The 19364-nt window shown below is 47.9% G+C and overlaps 1 protein-coding gene across 1 annotated transcript in view; it reads right to left on the bottom strand.

Moving 5' to 3' along the window:
* Window positions 1-18127, bottom strand: part of LOC144783822 (uncharacterized) — an 87335-nt gene extending 69208 nt beyond the window's left edge. Inside the window, exon 1 of the mRNA XM_078662567.1 lies at window positions 16800-18127. Within this exon, the coding sequence (XP_078518693.1) occupies window positions 16800-16823 (24 nt within the window). The 5' untranslated portion in view covers window positions 16824-18127. The remainder of the gene's footprint in view (window positions 1-16799) is intronic.
* Window positions 18128-19364: the final 1237 nt, after the last annotated feature.

Raw genomic sequence — 19364 nt, 5'->3', positions numbered from 1 at the left:
TTCATAGAAGAGAGAAAGTGACCCACCTGACTGAGAAAGCACGCTAAGATTGCCCCGGCTCTCTTGCTGGCACTAGATGCTGACAAAAGGCTTTCAAGAGGCAAGCCGCAGTAAAGTAAAAATAAGAACATTTACATAGGTGTGTGGATCATGGCTAGGTACCACGGACCTGAGATGAAGCCCAGGGCCAAGGACCTCTTAGTAAGAGCAATGATACAAAGACACACCAGACAGGGTTTTGCAGCTCCTATCCTGTTCGCCCTATCCATCCAGCCTCTGGCAATACAATCAGGCCCTGACATACACTCTCTTCACAATCAAGTCATTCAGAGAAAACGGGGCGCTTTGGCCCAATGGTCTACCGGGCTCTGTGTTCAAAGCTGACCTGACTTTTGGGCAGATTCTGTACAATGAAAGCTTTTGCCGACGTACAGGTCCCTATGTTTAGGAGAGGGTCTATTCTACACCCCATTTACAAAAAGGGAAATAGAGGAGACCCTGCAAACTATCGCCTAATTGCCTTATTAGGCTTTGAGGGAAAAGGAGACAAGAAAATTCTATTACATGAAACTGTAGAGTGGACATTTAGAGAGAACCGGGTTCCGTTCTATGGAACAGGTTTCCTGCAAAATTCGTCAACTGCTGACAACATTGTTGCACTGACTTACCTTGTTCACTTCAACAATTTCAGACTTCCATTGTTTGCATGCTCCGTCGACTACTCTGCTGCTTTTGATATGGTGGATCGGAATAAGCTCTGAGCAAAGCTTGGAAACTGGGGCAGGCCCAGTTCCTTACTTAAAGCTATTATCTCTCTTTACTCGGAGACTTGGGTTTGTATCAAGTTAGGGGCAGAAAACTCGGCCACAAGCCAAATTCCAACAAGCCGAGGCCTCAATCAAGGGTGTGTACTGGCCACTGTTATTTAACTTGTATTTAGCCGATAGGCTAACACAATTTTATGTAGGATAGGACCTTACAGACTGCCTATTATGCAGTATGCTGATGATTTCATTATCTTGCACCACACCAAAAACGACATGGTATGTGCATTGAAAAAACGAAATAACTACATCTTAGACAATAAATTAGTGGTAAATGCCGCAAAGACAAAAGGTGATGGTCTTCAGGAAACACAGGGTCAAATTAACACTAAAAGCTGGAGGCTTGGCAATCCTTAAATCGCATCGACCTCAAATTATAATTATTTAAGTGTCTGGTTCTCTGTGAACGGTAAACCAAGTCTACACTTGAACATCTCACACATAAAGTCTCAGCCTTAACATTTACATCTTCATCAGGGTTCTCCAACCTTTTGTGTATCAAGAGCTACTTTTGTTCAATAAAAAAACTTCCAGAGCTACTAATATTATTAGTGTTCTAATAGTGACCATATCAGACAAGATTACCATAGTGGCCACCCCAAGCAAAAGTTTCAGAAGTGATCACCTTATTGCATCAGGGAGGGTTGCCAGCAGTAATGTGAACAAGGATTTATCGATTTGGATTGCCTCTATGTGGGTAATACATTACAGCCATAGCTGCTATGCCTCCAGTACCAAGGTCATAACATGAGAAAAAAGTTTTCCCCCGTGTTCTATGATGTATCACTCAAATATCAGCTTTAAATATATTTTGCAAATTCAACCACTTTTCCCCAAACTTCAGCTTATGAAAAAACATCTGAAAATACAAACATTTTCATCTTGAATAAATGGTTTTCAGTCTTGGTATACAGAAATTAATGAAACCAAGCAAAAGCTTCTAATTCAGTAGGCTGAGCTGCACACAGGAGAGCTAATCACTGTCAGCTGGAGAGCTGCCAGTAGCTCACGAGCTACTCGTTGTCATTAAACCATGCTGGAAAGAAATGGTCAAAAAATAAAATGATGCCAGAGATTCTGGTAAAGGACAACCCAGGGATCACTCCTGTGGGACTGAGCGACAGAAGGTCAGAACAGGTAGCTAAAGTGAAAACAAGGATTTCTCTCACACGTTAGCAACCACGTCAAGGAAATATAAAGAGGCTCAGAGTGCGATACCGTGGTCTGCCTGAGGACTTGACCTAATTCAGCAGGACAGGTACTTTACAGCCAGACCCCCCCAGGATACAGCGGCACAAATATGGAAATTTAGCGGCACAAATATGGAAATTTAGCGGCACTAATATGGAAATTTAGCGGCATTTTTGCTGCCCTTTATTTTTCTCATACTCATTCATTTTCAGCCTTAAATCAATGGAAACTGTTTTAGCAGAGTATTCCACTTTGAATAGGCAACCTGGGACATGGAACAGAGGAAGCAGTCTACAGGTGAAGGCTCCTTAACCACCGCCTCCTCTTCCACACACCCACCAGGCATTTCCGCTCTGCCCAACTGGCCCCCACCCAACGGGTCCACAAGACGGCATTTTTACAAAAGTGCCGATTTCACGGGCACTTATGTAAAAATCGCAGCATTTTAACAAAAGTGCAGATTTCGCGGCAAACCGCGAAATCGCGAAATCCTGGAGGGTCTGTACAGGGTGGGGAGCCCACTGGATACCTATTTGAGAGAACGATGTAGGATACCACCTTCCACATCTTAATGAAGTACAACGCTGATTAGTCATGAGAAGGAGCAACTGAGACCTTGTTAGTTTCTTCCTTTATGTGGGGGAATTGGACCCCACTTCACAGGACCATGCACCAAGCTACAGCTGGATTGTGAGTGGAAGGGTAAGGTATAGGGGTCTCAGAAGGGGAATGACGATGTTTTACTCTGGCCATGTGCCTATGTATCATGTTGTGGAAGACTGTTGGTCTGCGCTGTATTCGTCTTTATATGCTAGTAATGGCACACAGGCAACGATAACTGAGGAACAGCACCAATGTTACACACATCAAAGTTGCTTGCAGTGCGCATCCAGGAAGAAATTATTCAGGGGATTCTAAAACAAAAAGGTAGTAAGCCCCCTTGTTTGGATAAGATATATGTGGGTCTATATGAATTGGAATTATACACCTGGGGCAGTCGTTTCCTATTACCACCCAGTGCATTCGGACAAGGGAACACCATTCCACTCCTGGACATGGATGTTAATATTGTTCACATTTTTAAGTAAAGGAAAACCTCGGTGAACCCGTTAATTATCTCCTAATTATAATTTAATCGATAATAGCCAAAAAATATTTGGGAAACTGCACCTGACAAGATTAGAGACATGGGCTGTGACCAACAAAGCCCTTTCACGTTGGCTGCAGGGTTTTAGAAAAAAGATCAGCATCTAACAGCCCTCATATGGAAAGCACTGGAAGGAAAGGAAGACCCCCGGCCTGGTTAATGTTTTAGGTTTAACTCCGTTTTATTACGTTTAAAGAAGCACGTGTACCATTACCTACAACCAAACGGGTGTGGAGGGGAGTAGGGCCACTTATCAGGTTAAAAAAAGACATATATGAAACCACAGAGCAAATGGAGCAAATCAGTTTCTGTATGGTCAGTCAATTCCACTCTGAAGGATGAGATTCAAATTACTCCACCTGGTTAACAGGCACAAACACACCCCCACCTTTCGCCCTCACCTACTGGATTCCTCTCTACGTTTCATGTGCTGCCCAATTCATTCTTGTTCTGCTCCAAAAATGTGGAACTCTCTCCCACCGGAAATCCGGAGAATCTCCTCCAAGGCTGCATTCAAATGGGAAGCAAAACGATTCCTCATGGATAAGTTCTTACCTTCATAAGAGGAGCGAAGATCAACTATTAGCGCATGCATCACACTTCAAGAAAGGACATCATTCTGGTTCTTTACTATTGTACTGGCTCTCCTTGGTAATTCTGTTTCAATGCATAGCACATTATACTCCCAGCCAAGGGCTATCTTGAGTCTTCTATGTGCACCATTGTATTGCTTTTGTATATTCCCTATTTGACTTTCGTACTGTTATGTTACCTCACTCCCTCAAGTGTAAAGCGCTCTGATATCCTTCGGGATTAAGTTCGCACCAAATAAAACCTTATAAATAAATACAAACCGCACCCCACCCCTTCAACGCCTTGCATTCACTTCCCTTACTACTGTGGCCTCTTTGCTGCTCAACACTGGTCTATTTGACCTCCCTCCTCTTATAAAGCACCTTTCAGCTTTCTGTCTGGGTGTGTGCTCTTTTACTTTAACCTAAGTGGAGTAAACAATGTGTCACCCCACTGGAGGTGCTCCACATTTCCTTAGATGTGCGTCAGCAGAGTTAGGCTCTGCTGAAAGAAGGTGCACCCAGAGGGGACCCCGCCATTAGTCAAGGGTGTCCCCTGCCCTCTACTCAAAAGCTTGGAGGACACTTTGGTGGTAACTAGTTTTGGTTCAGGATGACAGCCCTTTTAACCTGACGCCATGGTAGGGTGCCTGCCTTCTAGCCCAACTCTGTAACCAACAACCAGGGGCTTGGACTATCCTTTTGCAGGTAGAGCATGTGGGTGTGAGTCTGTAACCTGAAGGTGGTCAAGGAATTGTGCTTTCTACAGCTGAGTCCATAATGTGCACATATGTACGTGTTTAACACAATGCTTTTTTCCTTGGGAGTCTCTGTAAGTACTCGGTTCAAACTCATGCAATATAACAATGTGCAACTCGCCTTTTTATCCCCAAGAAGACTTCATGTTATCTACCCTGATAGGTCCTTTGCATGCACTAGGTGCTGTCACATTAAAGCTGACTTTATACACGTAGTTTGGCACTGGTCAGCCATTACAATGTACTGGGAAGAGGAAGTGTCCCACACAGGGCTTTAAGTGGGATGAAAAAACTGGGGGGCGAGGGGGTCTCTCAAAGGGGCGTGGCTAATGTAATTGAGAGTGTGACTTAAAACACGTAAGCTAAACATCTGTGCTTAGCATAGTTTGCTGCCCAACTTGTATTTTAATGTTTCTGTCATTGCATCCAGATATATGGTACAACAAGTAACATCATATCTATAACAAGTGAGGACTATTGGGTTTGTCAATGGTTGTTAGTTGCATAAGATAAATAAGCAGCAACTATGGCTTGTATGTAATTTTGAAAAAACTTCCACTTACAGCCCTGGTGACACCACGTCAATGTTGCTTCTTCTGGGTTTCAAAGACAGAAAATGACTCTCTTTAAAGGATTTCCCTTCCCCTACAAGGCTCACCTGTCATGACGTCATGCTGTAACTTCTCCACTAGTAAGAAGTGAGCACTGTGAGCATGCCCACATTAACGTGCCTGCTGTCACTGCAGTCAAGAAAAAACGGACCGCCTGTGCCAAAACAGAGCCCGATAGAGACCTGTTTCGAGGCCCCCTTTAAAAAACTGGTGAGACTCGGCCTACTTAAAGCCCTGGGCCCATATTAAATTGGGCGATCTCCAGTACTATTAAACAATGCCGACTAGGCCTGATCAGCATCAGATTGGTAACGCGGGCTCTCAGGCAACGCCCGAGGGGGTCGGTATCCGGATTCGAGCTGTGGGCTGCTTTTTTGAGCAGCCTGGAGAGCCGATTTGGACGGTTTCTGTGTTGTTCCATGCCGCCAGCAGCCCGGTGGGTGCCTGAGTGGCCTTTCTGAAGGTAGATGGGCATCCATTACCTCTCTTTTATCAACGGGCAGAGGTGTCACTCCCTTTCTCTCTCTCTGGGCCGGCCCATTAATAGATGCATATTGAGCGGGGCAGGGGGCCTGAGCAAAAGTGGCCTTACTTGTTTTCAGGTATGTTTCACCAGTGCAAACTAATCTGTGCATTTTTTTTAAACCCCTTCCCCCCCCCTTTTATAAAATTTCGCAGAAACAGTGTTTTGCGGAAAGGCAATATGCAAATGTGGGCCACTATTTTTAGCATGCCCGGGACGATCTTTAATCCCAATCCAACCCTTGGGCTGATCCCTGAGAACTCCAAAAAGAAACGGAGCAGACTGTTTGCGATTCTGGGCCTTGTAGTGGCCAAGAGTCATACTGCAATACGATGGCTTCGCCCACGATCCCCTATGTTACAAATCTGGAGGAGGGACATGATGAAGTGGGCAGGTGCAGAGGAGGCTCACATGCGACGAATGAGACAAGATGACAAGCTGACAGGCAAATTACTCTCTTGGGGGATGATGACACCAACACTGGCCACCCTGGGGGTGGAAGACACTACAGACTGAAAGTCTACTTCTTGTACTTGCTGGGACGGTCATTGCAGTAGGAAGTTATAGCCATAGCCCAAACCCTGACCTCACTGTTTCCCATCATACCATGCAATAGAGTGTGTATCCCTCCAAGAAACAAGACCTCGCTGATGGTCTATACAGCTTATATTTCTTATTGTAACCACAGTGATCGATATCCGCATGGAAGCCCAAGGGGGTTGGATTGGGTGGGGGGGGAGTTCTTATGGAAGTTTCAGTTGCCAATATGGAACGGTTTTTAGGTTTCGCCTAGGCAGCGCATGCGCTGTATCGGCGAGAGATGCTGTATACAGTATAGTGGGGGATCTCCGCCCACTTTCCGCCTATCTTTGTGATTCGCTGAAATCCTAAATGCTGCAATCTGATTGGTTTTTAGCAACTTAATCCCGCCTCCTGGCGGCCATGTTGTCGTCATTTTTCTCCTGCCATAGCTATCAGCCCTATAATTACTTTAAAAACATTTTTATTCCCCTGCCTCCCCCAGATCCCTCCTGCAGTCTGTGGCTTCTCTGCCCACCACCACCCCCCCCCCACTCCCATTCGTACCTTTTTCGAGGCATGTACTTTTATGTACAATACAATAGGTCTCCCGTAAACACGAAACCTATTGCATTTATAAATGCTTGTTTTGTGCTGTGATTGGCTGGGGGAGTTCGCACTCTATTATTCCTGACCTGTCCACAACACATGCGCGCGCATACAATGTTTTTTATGCTGAAGGAGTTACCTTCATGTTTGCAACACGAGCCAGTTCACAGGGAAGGCAGAGACAGCACAAGCAGGAAACAAAACAGGACAAAGAGAAGCCCACCGTGTTGAGCATGCTGTCCTTGTTTTTTTTTTTTTTTGCTTTTCATCATCTCCAGACTAATGGTGTCCTGGCTGCATGTGTGCAGAGAGCCATGGGAAGTGGTGAGCTTGTCAGCCAGTTGGATGGGAGGGGGTGCCATGTGCCTTCGCACATAAGTCATGACTTACCTGTAATAATCACGCATGCACCACTTTTAAAACAACCCATTCTTAAGTAGGCATCAATTATGAACAGACAACTACCGAATGCAACATGTATGTGGTTGGCAGTCTTGGCTGTGCAGAGCAGTGCAGAAATAGAGGGGACATGGCTTTGCTTTTGAATGTCTTGACATTACAACAAAGCCGTAGTTGGTGCATTTCCACTACCTTACTAATTTTGGTCTCCAGGGCATGGCGGGAAGACTCAATCGCCTGGATGATTGCATGTGTGCTGGAGTGGGGCTTCTCGTCTTCTTCCTGCATGGGGGTTGCGGTATCAGCCTGGTGAACATGTCCAGTCTCCCCTGCTTTGGCAGGGCTTTATCCCGCACCACCTTGATGTGAAACCAACTTTTCCTATATTTTATCGTCTACTTTATTTCGTTGCAATAAACGCGTGTAACATGTAATAGTTTTTTTTTCCAGGGCCTTCTGCAGTTTTTTGTTTTCTGTTAATGGCATATTGATCCTTATGCACTTCAAAGCTGTGGTGAAAGTGTGCTTTCCAACTACGTAATAACTCGTTCACCCTTTAATTTGTTTTAGTCTCCATAGGATTCCATTAAGTCCGCTTGCGGCAGCATCTCATGAAGGGTCGTGAAGTGTGAAGTAATCACTTCAAGTCAATGGGTACATCTGTAGAATAACCCTCCCACTGTGCATTTTTTTGTCTTTATTCATAAGTTGCTAAGGAGACGCCATCATTTTTCCTGTTTAAATTGAGTATCACTCTTTCAAATCATTAAATTATTGCTGTGATCCCTTCCAAAAGTCCTAAAAAATGAAAGGCCAATAAAACCTGATAGATGTGGTCTGAGCTTTAAGTGGGATGAAAAACCTGGGTGTCTCTCAAAGGGGCGTGGCATATGTAATTAAGGACGTGGCATATAACAGCCTAAGCTAAAAATCTGTGCTTAGCATAGTGTGCTGCTGGACTGGTATTTTGCTGTCTCTGTCATTGCATCCAGATATAAAATACAAGTAACATTACACTTACAGCCAGTGAAGGCTATTGGCTTTGTCAATTGTTGTTTGTTGCATAAGATAAAAAAATGCACCAACTACGGCTTTGTTGTATATAAGATTGAAAATGCTTCAGTTCTGAAATGGTGAGACTGAAAGAACTATAGAGTATCTTTGAAGTTACCTCAAAGGCAGTGAAGGGTGGCACTACTGCTGAGTTAAGATTTTTTTTCTCACCTAGGGTGAGGGCAAAAATGGAGAGCCTGATTTTGACTGGTCTCAGCACCTGCTTTTAGGAACTGCTGGTGCTGAGTACCGGTACGACCCGGCCCACTTAGAGACCTGGATGTTGTATGTAGGTAGCTTGGGGGCCACCTCCACGACAACCACATTTTAGGCTTTATAATGGTACTGCTGCTGATTTTCTGGAAAAAAACATTGATCATTGCTGCAGATGATGCAGTCCATAAGCGAATGGCGTGCTTCCTCTATCAGTCTCCTATGTCGTGTGGTGCATCATGGCCATCGTTCCTGAAAAGTGATGTGAACTCGCTTACTCATTTACCTTACTGCTCAACTCTGTTGACCTCACTTCTCTGGCTGTATATGACACTCTTGGGTTGAAAACAGCATAACTGTTAGTCGGGGCTTTGATCAGAAAGATGCATAATCCTGGTGGTTAGTGGTCCAGCGAGATACACAGAGAAGGCATGGTCTGCAGGAGCAATGAAAGTGAAACCAGAAAACCTGTATAAATTGCATCTTACCTGCTTAAATTGTGTGATTTTAGGCAAACATTTTATTTAACCATTATGAAAGCACTTTAAAAATTGTGAGTTCAGGGGGAGGAGCTTCGCGCGCACCCAAGATGGTCGCGTGAGCACAGGGCTCCCGGACCCTCGCCACCTCCATTGACTATCCTGTACTTTATCCTGGTTCAGACGACGGGTGTTTATTGGCACAGTTCTACTGCTCATCTATTTGTTTCAACGAACTTTTTTGGACTTCGGGGTCCAGAGCTACAGACTGTCGCAGTTTTCTGGCCTGCTCCATGGTGACGCCCCGCGCTATCTTGTCTCGCTTGCCGTTCAGTAAGTGAACAACAACGGACTGCCAGACTTGCGTGGGATGGTGATAGCTTTCGGTTTCGATTTCTGTCCGGAGCTCAACCTGACTTTGTCGGCTCCGTGGGCGGCTGGACACTACTACACCCTTGGTCTCTCTGTTCCTACTGCCGACCTGTAGCGGTTTCCAGATCTGAGACTGGCGCCACCTTCACCCTTTTGGTCCTACATTCGCCACCGCAGTCACCATTTTTACCCGTCAACAGGCGACCCGTACGGGTCCAGGATCCAAGATGGCCACCAAGCCTGAGGGTGGGAAGCGCGGGCCTAAACCGGGCGTTCGAGGGAGTGCTCTGCAAACGAACATTATGGACCGGTACACTCAAGCTAAGGGTTCACCGGGAGCAACAGCTAAAACCTCGACGACAATGCCGGAGGACTCATCGATTGAGGACGAGCCCTCGCTGCGAGATCTCATGGGCGCCATCACTGGTATGAAGGCCTCATTGGGGCAACAATATGAGGCCTTGACTCTTAAACTGGTTACGGTGGCGATTGATGTTAATCTGATCAGGGCGGACTTGGCGAAGACAAACGAAAAGGTCAAATCCTTGGATCTTAAGACCTCTAGCCTGGTCACCGACGTCTCTGACTTGCAGGCGGAAGTCGGGAATCTGAGGAAAGCCAATGATTATTACTCTGGGCGCCTCGAGGACTATGAAAGCCGTGCCAGGCGCAATAACATCCGTCTGATTGGGGTCCCGGAATCATCGACTGCTGCCTCGACGGACTTATTGGTGGAAGACCTGGTGCTGAATCACCTGGCGCCCAAGGGTCTCAGCAAGTTTTTCGCTGTCGAACGTGCACACAGGATCCCCGGCGGCACACCTAAATCGGGTGCTAACCCTCGACCTATCATTGCGAGGATTTTTCATTTCCGGGACAGAGACGCTATCCTGCAGGCTTCGCGGCAGTCTGGTCCCATTGCCTTTGAGAACTCTACTGTAAGCTTCTATCCGGACTTTACACAACAGGTCCAGAAACAGAGGCTGGGGTTTCAGGGGGTCAAGAAGAGACTCCGGGAAAGGTCTATGAAGTATGCCATGCTCTTTCCGGCCCGTCTGCGGGTGGTGCATAAAGATCGTACTTTTTTCTTCGACCATCCTGGGGTTGTGAGTGACTGGCTTGACACGCTGCCTACGGATCATGAACCTTTTGAGGACTCTGGCAAGTCGGATCGGGCGGAAGGTGGCCCGACGGAGCAAGAGTAACTATTGACTTTGACCCCGTACCTTTCCCGTTGGCTTTGAACTGTGCTATGTTGTGTTTTTTATGTTTGCAAGTAATAGTCTTTTTGGGGGTGGGTGGGGGGTGAACGGGTCCTTTCTCCTCCTGGGTTTTCTTTTCGTAGATTAGTTGGGTGGTTGGGCGACAGGCACAATGCGAGTTTATGGGGCTCTTTGGTCTTCAGCAGGGGTGCGGGGTGGGGGGTATAGTTGTTTTGACATTGTTGGGGGGGCTGGGTTGTTTGTTTGAATTTTCTTGTTACTTGCAAGGCGAAGGAAAGGCGCACTCCTGTTTTCTGCAGTTGCTCTGGGTGTGGGGCTGGGGAGGGGCTGGACACGGGGATGGGGGGTAGGGGACTTCGGTTATTGTGTTGGAACGTGAACGGGTTGGGGGATGGGATTAAGAGGAGGGTGGTGTTGCAATTGCTGAAACGTTTAACTCCAGATGTTGTCTTACTGCAGGAGACTCATTTGCTCGGCAACAAGTGCTACGCTTTGAATAGGCGTGGTTATCGCCTTGTGGCGCACTCAGGTTTCACCTCGGGCTCTAGGGGGGCGGGCATTCTGGTTCAGGCCTCCCTCCCCTTGGCCATTGATGATGTCATTTTGGATGATAAGGGACGATACGCCGCCATTGTGGGGCGCTGGGAGGGGAAGGTTCTTATTCTGCTTTCTGTGTACGTGCCCCCGGGCCTCCAGGCCACCACCTTTGCTGATCTGAGTGGCCTTATCCTGGGCCTCCCCAAGGGTCTGCTTTTGGTTGGGGGGGACTTTAATGCGGTGGTCTCGGGAATGCATGATCGTTACCCTCCCAGGGAACTGCCGAGGGCCCAGACTTGGTTGAGCGACTTCCTGGAGACGTTGGGGCTCACTGATTGCTGGCGGCTGCTTCACCCGGGACAGTTGCAATATACCTATCATTCTGGTGCTCATGGTAGTCTCTCGAGGTTAGATCACGTTTTACTGCCCTCGGCCCATGCATCCCTCATACGGGAAGTTAAACATCTGGCACGGGGTATTTCGGATCATTCTCTGCTTTGGCTGGTGGTTGATGCACGGCAGGGTTCGGCGGGCCGCGTGGCCCCGATCAACCCCTGGTATTTGAAGGACCCCAGGGTCAGGGATGAGCTGGTTAAAGCACACGATTGTTATTTTGAGGAAAATGTGGGCTCTGTTTCCTCCCCTGGTGTACTTTGGGAAGCTTACAAGACTGTCATTCGTGGCCAGGCCCTCTCATTGATTGGTAGCGTGAAGTTGGCCAACCGTGCTGAGACGGTTCGACTTGAGGGGGAGGTCACGGCCCTGGAGGAGGGCTTGGAATCTGGGGTTACCACTGAGGGGTTACATCTACTGGAATTGAAACAACATGAATACAGAGCTCTGGTCACTGAAGCTGCTAAGGAAATGGGGAGGGAACAGCAGGGGCGCCTGTATGATGTGGGTGATAAGGCTGGGAAACTGCTTGCTTGGTTGGATAAGAGAGAAAGTGCGAGTCGTGTCGTCCCTGTGATTGTTGCGGAGAATGGAGAGTGTTATACGGACCCTGTTGATATTGTTGTATGTTTTGCCGATTATTTCCGTGAGGTGTACTCCCAGGTGTCTGATCGATCGGAGCAGGACTCCCACCTGTTATTGCGTGATATTGCACTTCCCCGATTGTCTGATATTGATAGAGATGCTCTGGATGCTCCGCCTACTGTGGACGAGATTGCCGCCGCTGTCCGTTCGGTCCGATCCGGCAGGGCCTCGGGCCCTAATGGGCTCCCCATTGAGCTATATAAACTGCGCCCGGATTCGCTAGCTCCTCATTTGCGCTCTATGTTTCTTGAGTCTTTGGAGGTGGGGTTTCTCCCGCCAGACCAGAGACTGGCCACTATTGTTGTCATCCACAAGGATGGTAAACCTCGGGATCACTGCGCCTCTTTTCGACCCATTTCGTTGATTAATGCGGAACCTAAAATCTTGGCCAAGCTGCTGGCGACACGTTTGGCGACCGTTGTTGGGGACCTGGTTCACCCTGATCAATCCGGCTTTATACCACATCGTAACACGGCGCTTAACCTCCGAAGGTTGCATGGAGTTCTGGCACGGGCCGAGACGCTGCGTGAGCCCGCCATCTTGGCGTCCTTGGACGCTACGATGGCGTTTGATACAATAGAATGGCCGTATTTGTGGGCGGTTCTTGCTAAGTTTGGTTTCGGTTCGGACTTCGTTCGGTGGGTCAAATTGCTTTACGCCGGTCCCATGGCCCAGGTGGTGGTCAATGGTCGGGTCTCTGCGCCCTTTGCACTGAGCAGAGGGACGCGACAGGGCTGTCCCCTGTCCCCCTTGTTGTTTGCTCTTGCCTTGGAACCGCTGGCGGCCTGGTTGCGGTGGGAACCGTCCCTGAAGGGCATTAGATGGAACTCGGAGTTTGAGGACCGTGTATCTCTCTACGCTGATGATATTCTGCTTTATCTTACGTCACCCCGTAAATCCCTCATTGTACTGTTTGATGTCCTAACATCCTTCCGCAAAAACTCAGGTCTTGTCATCAACTGGTCTAAATCCTGTGTATACGTCCTGTCGGGTACCGCCCCCCTTCTGCCAAGCGGCTGTCCTATCGCGATTGTAGAGGATGGCTTTAAATATCTAGGCATTTTTATCTCGCTGAGCCCTGCACTCCGGTTCGACCGTAATTTACTGCCCCCTCTTCAGCGCCTTCGAGCGGATGTGGTCGCCTGGGGGAAACTTCCTCTCTCTCCCCTGGGTAGAGCGGCATTGTTTAAGATGATGTCTCTGCCCCGCTTCCTCTACGCATTGCAAAACACACTTGACGTTGTCCCGGCTACTTATTTCCGTGAGGTCGAGAGTTTACAGAGACGACTGGTTTGGGGGGGTAGGCCCCGGATTGCCATTGCTAAATTGTCGCTCCCGTGGTACGACGGTGGAATTGCTTTGCCTGATATCCGTCGCTATTATTGGGCGTCTCAACTGGGGGCAATAAATCATTGCATGTATGGCCCTTTGCCGAATCCGGCCTTCGCGATGGACAAATGGTTGTTGCCGGGGGCGACTACAATAGAGCCCTTTACTCGAAACTCACCCCTCGCAACGTGACGGGCCCCACTAGGACGGCCGTCCAGGTATGGCGACATGCTTCCATGGCGCTTGGGTGGACTGATAACTTGACTCGTGCCACCCCCCTGTACGCATCTGATAGACTTGGCTCACTTTGGCAGTCCCGGGGGTTTGATAGGTGGGACTTGATTGGTATCAGCAGGATTGATGATGTTTGGACTAAGGGGAGAATGAAGACGTTTGAGGTATTGAAAACCGAGTACGCTTTGAGCGATCGCGAATTCTTTCGCTATGCTCAGATTCGCCACGCGGTGCTCTCGGTCTTCCCCTCGGGTGTGGAGATTCCGGAGTCGTCCCCGCTTGAGGACAGGGTACTGGATGGACATGTTCCTGATAGTACGATTTCGCTTATTTATAAAAAATTAATCAACTCCAGGTCTGATCTCCTGTTTCGACTTCGTGAGGTCTGGACTGGTGATGGGCTGGAGCTGGACGATGAGGACTGGCAGGCGGCGATCTCCTCCCCTAAAGAGGTGGCCATCCAGGCGCGCCTTAGATTTGTGCAACTTAAAATCCTGCATAGAGTGTATGTCACTGGTCCCCGTTTGGTGCATATGGGCTTCTCTGTGGATGGTCTGTGTCGGCGTGGCTGTGGTCTCCTGGGCACCTTTTTACATATCATCTGGGAGTGCCCTGAGATAGTGCGATTCTGGACCCGTGTACACGAAGTGATGAGTGAGGTTACCGGGGTGCGATCGATGCCGGAAGCTAGGAGATGCCTGCTGAACGTATGGGAACCGAATGATTACTCCGTGTCGCAGCTTCGGTGGGTGACCTTGGGCAACATGATTGCCAAAAGAGACATTGCGCAATTGTGGGGCGCTCAGGGCCCGCCCCGACTTCTGAAATGGAAACAAAACATGGACTGGTGCATGTTCAGAGAAAAAACTGTGTATATTTCTCGTGGTACCCCCCGGAAATGGGGAAAGATATGGACTCAGTGGAACACTTATCGTGGTGATATATGTGCCCCTCCTCTTCCCGACCCTGATGTTGCATCTATGTCCCCGTAACCCGAGGGTTCCTTCACACACTATTGTATACTGTTTGCAATTTGTTTCTTCTGCCCCCCCCCCGTGCAACTCTTTCTCGATAGAACAAACGCCCATTGGATTGTCCTTCCCGCTCCAACACCATGTAATGCAACGTTGTGTATATTGCTGTCTCTTTTTCTTCCCTCCTTGCAAGTTGTTTGTGTTTGTGTTATAAAATCAATAAAAAGTTTTACCAAAAAAAATAAAAATTGTGAGTTCAGAGCACCTGTTGTACAAAGTCCTATCGTGTTTGATTGACAACTACAAGTGGGCAAGGGTTCCCCTCCCGCCCTGTGTGATTGGAATGCTTTTCCAACTCTGCACTGCACCGAGGACATATTTTCATAATACACTAATATGGCGAAACCAATTGGCATGGCCATTGCTTGTTTATGACTATGTGAATCTGATGACAGAAGAAAAGCCAGTAAACTTGATAGACTGCTAGTATTTGCTCAATATGCAACTAGAACATTGATTAACAGTATGTAGTCCATCTGGACATGTGATGACTCAACTGTATGTTGGGTTTTTGCTACTACAAAGATTTGTATAGTCATATTTGTTGAAATGCAAATAAAGAAATTAAGAAAAATATGGTGTTTTCCTACCAGGATGCCCTCTTTCATGCATGTGACATCAATTCTCTCTTTTGGTCCAAGGACCTAGACCCCAGATACCTGTATTGCCTGGTAGAATGGGGAGCGAGAGATTCGACCACTCTCCTCTGCAGAAGTAGCTTCCCTAGATTTCTGCTAAAAAGATCACCCTGAAGTATACAAACTGTATGGATAAGACCACAAAGATCTGCTCTTCTTTCCAATTGGAGGAAGATGTCAAACTTGATGCTAGCAAGCACTTTGGTAGGCTCTGGTTTTCTACTAGTAACTGACTGACCCAGTACAAAGTACTAGCTCGAGGGGGCGAGTACATCGTCAGACTCAAAGTAGACTCTGCACCCCCAACTTTAGCCAGAGAGAGGAACATGCCAGACTTTTTTAAAGTGCTCATGACAAGCCTTAGGTTCTGGAATAACCTTACTCTTGTGACCAGATCAGAAGGTAGGGAAGATGAACCATCCAGGGAGTAGAGAAGCAAACCCTCGAATGAGAGCAAAACTTTCACAAAGCCCAGCTGACTGAAGTTCTGCAGGTAGGATGTCTCAAATGAAGAAGTCAATCCAGAACCACGGGATATTAGCAGCCAGTCGGTCAAAACTGAATGACACAGCTAGAGACCGCTGCCAGAAGTCAAGAAGCTGCAGAAATACCCTACGCCCAATATCTGTGAAAAGTCTTCACCAGCCCCAATCCTATCTGTAATTCAGAGGGCCAGTATCTGCCTCTTCAGTCCAGCTGACTGACTCCTAGAGAGTCTAGCGCCCAAAGGAATTAAATTGATTAGTCACTGGACAGCATTAATACTGTTGGTCATGGGACACCAGTTCTATTGCGTAATCTCTGACTGCCCCAGAACTACAGGAAAATACCTACTGTGTTGTGTTAATCAAAACATGCCATACTTAAATAACCCACACAGTTTCAAATATCGATATTGGAAATACGTCTATTTTCTGACCTATAATCGAAATGCACAGTGCTCTGTTTGGAACTGGGACCAACTGTGGAACAACATATTTGCCAAGTCCTTAGGAACAGCCGGATGTAAGCCGTTGCCAGTCTATGTCGGCTTCTGCATGACGTACCATGAGGGAGAAGCTTGCCTAGGGATCCACCCTAAGCAGTACTGCAAGATTGTTGAATAGAAAATACAATTAAGTGAAGTACAGTGGATTGTCACATCAGGTACATTGGTACAGGAAGGAATCAATGACAGGATAGAGCAATACCTGATTAAGTTGATCAACAAGTAAGACAATTGGAGGCAACAAGTCATGAATTTCAGAATAGAAAATCAGAAGGGATCTAGTGGATCACTGGATCAGGCATTGTGGAGTAAACAAAATTGCACGTTAAATGGCTGCAGTATGCCTTCGCGTCCCCTGTCTGATGGAGAGCCCCACAGGATCTAAAGACTCTTGGTTGAGTTTTTCCTTAAAGTGCACTGGCCTGGCCAGGGGGTTTAAAGGGCTCCAGCAGCAATAAGTCAGTTTGTCAATGTGGCTAAAATGGGCACCTAAAATAAGGGTCCTTACCTGCCGCAGGGCTTGTTCGGCCATCGCCGGTGCTCCCACGGTGAAGTGCAAGACAGGATATTCTCCTTAGGGCCATGCCCGCGAGGTCTTCTGGCAGTCCATGGGTCTCCGGACGGACTGAGCGGGGTGTCCCAGCTCTTGACACTGTGTGCCCCTCGGGTCTCAAAGTCTCCCCTGCTGCTCCAACGGAGTCTCCTAAAGTTCATTCAGTGGCCCGACCACACCCCATGAGGGGCTTCCAGCTGGCCTCCAATGGTCTTGGGGGGCTCACACAGGATCTGTCAGTAGTGTTACCAGCAGCCAGGAGGTTCACTCGCAGCTTTTGGGGGATACCTTTTCAATTTATCGTGTCCTCTCTAATACATTTTTGGCATGTCGCACACTGTTTGACAGCATTCGGATTGTCCATCAACATTTTCACATTAATAGCAAAATGTCTCATAAAAGAATTTTGAAACGTGGAAAACAAAGCACCTTCTCATCTGCTGGCAGCTTGCAACTGGACCCCAGGCAGATCACTCATGGACTCCATGCAGCTCACTAAGCACTGCATGGAACTCACCGAAGGTCTCCGCGCCTCTCACTGAAAGACTCCAGGCAGATCACTAAAGGTCTACGCACACAGCAGTGACCCAGTTCGTGCTGCTTATTTGATAACTCTGTGCAACTCACTGAAAGACACACAGGTGTTCAGCAAGGATTTCTGTGCAGGGCAACAAACGGCTACGTTCAGCTAACCTGGGGTCTCGGTACAGCGCATTGACGGACTCCCTGTAGCTCACTGAAGAACACCATGTAACTCATCGGAGGACTCTGTGCAGCTCACCGAAGAACATCATGTAACTCATCGGAGGACTCCGTGCAGCTCACTTAAGAACACCATGTAACTCATCGGAGGACTCCGTGCAGCTCACCGAAGAACACCATGTAACTCATCAGAGGACTCTGTGCAGCTCACCAAAGAACACCATGTAACTCATCGGAGGACTCCGTGCAGCTCACCGAAGAACACCATGTAACTCATCAGAGGACTCTGTGCAGCTCACCGAAGAACATGATGTAACTCATCGGAGGACTCGGTGCGGCTCACTTAAGAACACCATGTAACTCATCGGAGGACTCCGTGCAGCTAACCGAAGAACACCATGTAACTCATCAGAGGACTCTGTGCAGCTCACCAAAGAACACCATGTAACTCATAGGAGGACTCCGTGCAGCTCACTTAAGAACACCATGTAACTCAGTGGAGGACTCCATGCAGCTCACTGAAGAACACCATGCAACTCAGTGGAGGACTTTGTGCAGCTCACTGAAGAACACCACGTAACTCAGTGGAGGACTCTGTGCAGCTCACTGAAGAACACCATGTAACTCAGTGGAGGACTTTGTGCAGCTCACTGAAGAACACCATGTAACTCAGTGGAGGACTCCATGCAGCTCACTGAAGAACACCATGCAACTCAGTGGAGGACTTTGTGCAGCTCACTGAAGAACACCATGTAACTCAGTGGAGGACTCCGTGCAGCTCACTGAAGACCACCATGCAACTCAGTGGAGGACTCCGTGCAGCTCACTGAAGAACACCATGTAACTCAGTGGAGGACTCCGTGCAGCTCACTGAAGAACACCATGTAACTCAGTGGAGGACTCCGTGCAGCTCACTGAAGAACACCATGTAACTCAGTGGAGGACTCCGTGCAGCTCACTGAAAAACACCATGTAACTCAGTGGAAGACTCCGTGCAGCTCACTTAAGAACACCATGTAACTAAGTGGAGGACTCCGTGCAGCTCACTGAAGAACACCATGTAACTCAGTGGAGGACTCCGTGCAGCTCACTGAAGAACACCATGTAACTCAGTTGAGGACTCCGTGCAGCTCACTTAAGAACACCATGTAACTCATCGGAGGACTCTGTGCAGCTCACCGAAGAACATCATGTAACTCATCGGAGGACTCTGTGCAGCTCACTGAAGAACACCATGTAACTCAGTGGAGGACTCCGTGCAGCTCACTGAAAAACACCATGTAACTCAGTGGAAGACTCCGTGCAGCTCACTTAAGAACACCATGTAACTAAGTGGAGGACTCCGTGCAGCTCACTGAAGAACACCATGTAACTCAGTGGAGGACTCCGTGCAGCTCACTGAAGAACACCATGTAACTCATCAGAGGACTCCGTGCAGCTCACTGAAAAACACCATGTAACTCAGTGGAAGACTCCGTGCAGCTCACTTAAGAACACCATGTAACTAAGTGGAGGACTCCGTGCAGCTCACTGAAGAACACCATGTAACTCAGTGGAGGACTCCGTGCAGCTCACTGAAGAACACCATGTAACTCATCAGAGGACTCCGTGCAGCTCACTGAAGAACACCATGTTACACAGTGGAGGTCTCTGTGCAGCTGACTGAAGAACACCATGTAACACAGTGGAGGACTCTGTTCAGCTCACCGAAGAACACCATGTAACTCATCGGAGGACTCTGTGCAGCTCACCGAAGAACACCATGTAACTCATCGGAGGACTCCGTGCAGCTCACTGAAGAACACCATGTAACTCAGT

The sequence above is a fragment of the Lissotriton helveticus genome, chromosome 10, assembly GCF_964261635.1.
Source record: "Lissotriton helveticus chromosome 10, aLisHel1.1, whole genome shotgun sequence".
Classification (NCBI taxonomy): domain Eukaryota; kingdom Metazoa; phylum Chordata; class Amphibia; order Caudata; family Salamandridae; genus Lissotriton; species Lissotriton helveticus.
Note: the sequence above shows the minus strand (reverse complement) of the source record. Positions and strands in the feature narration are given on the sequence as shown.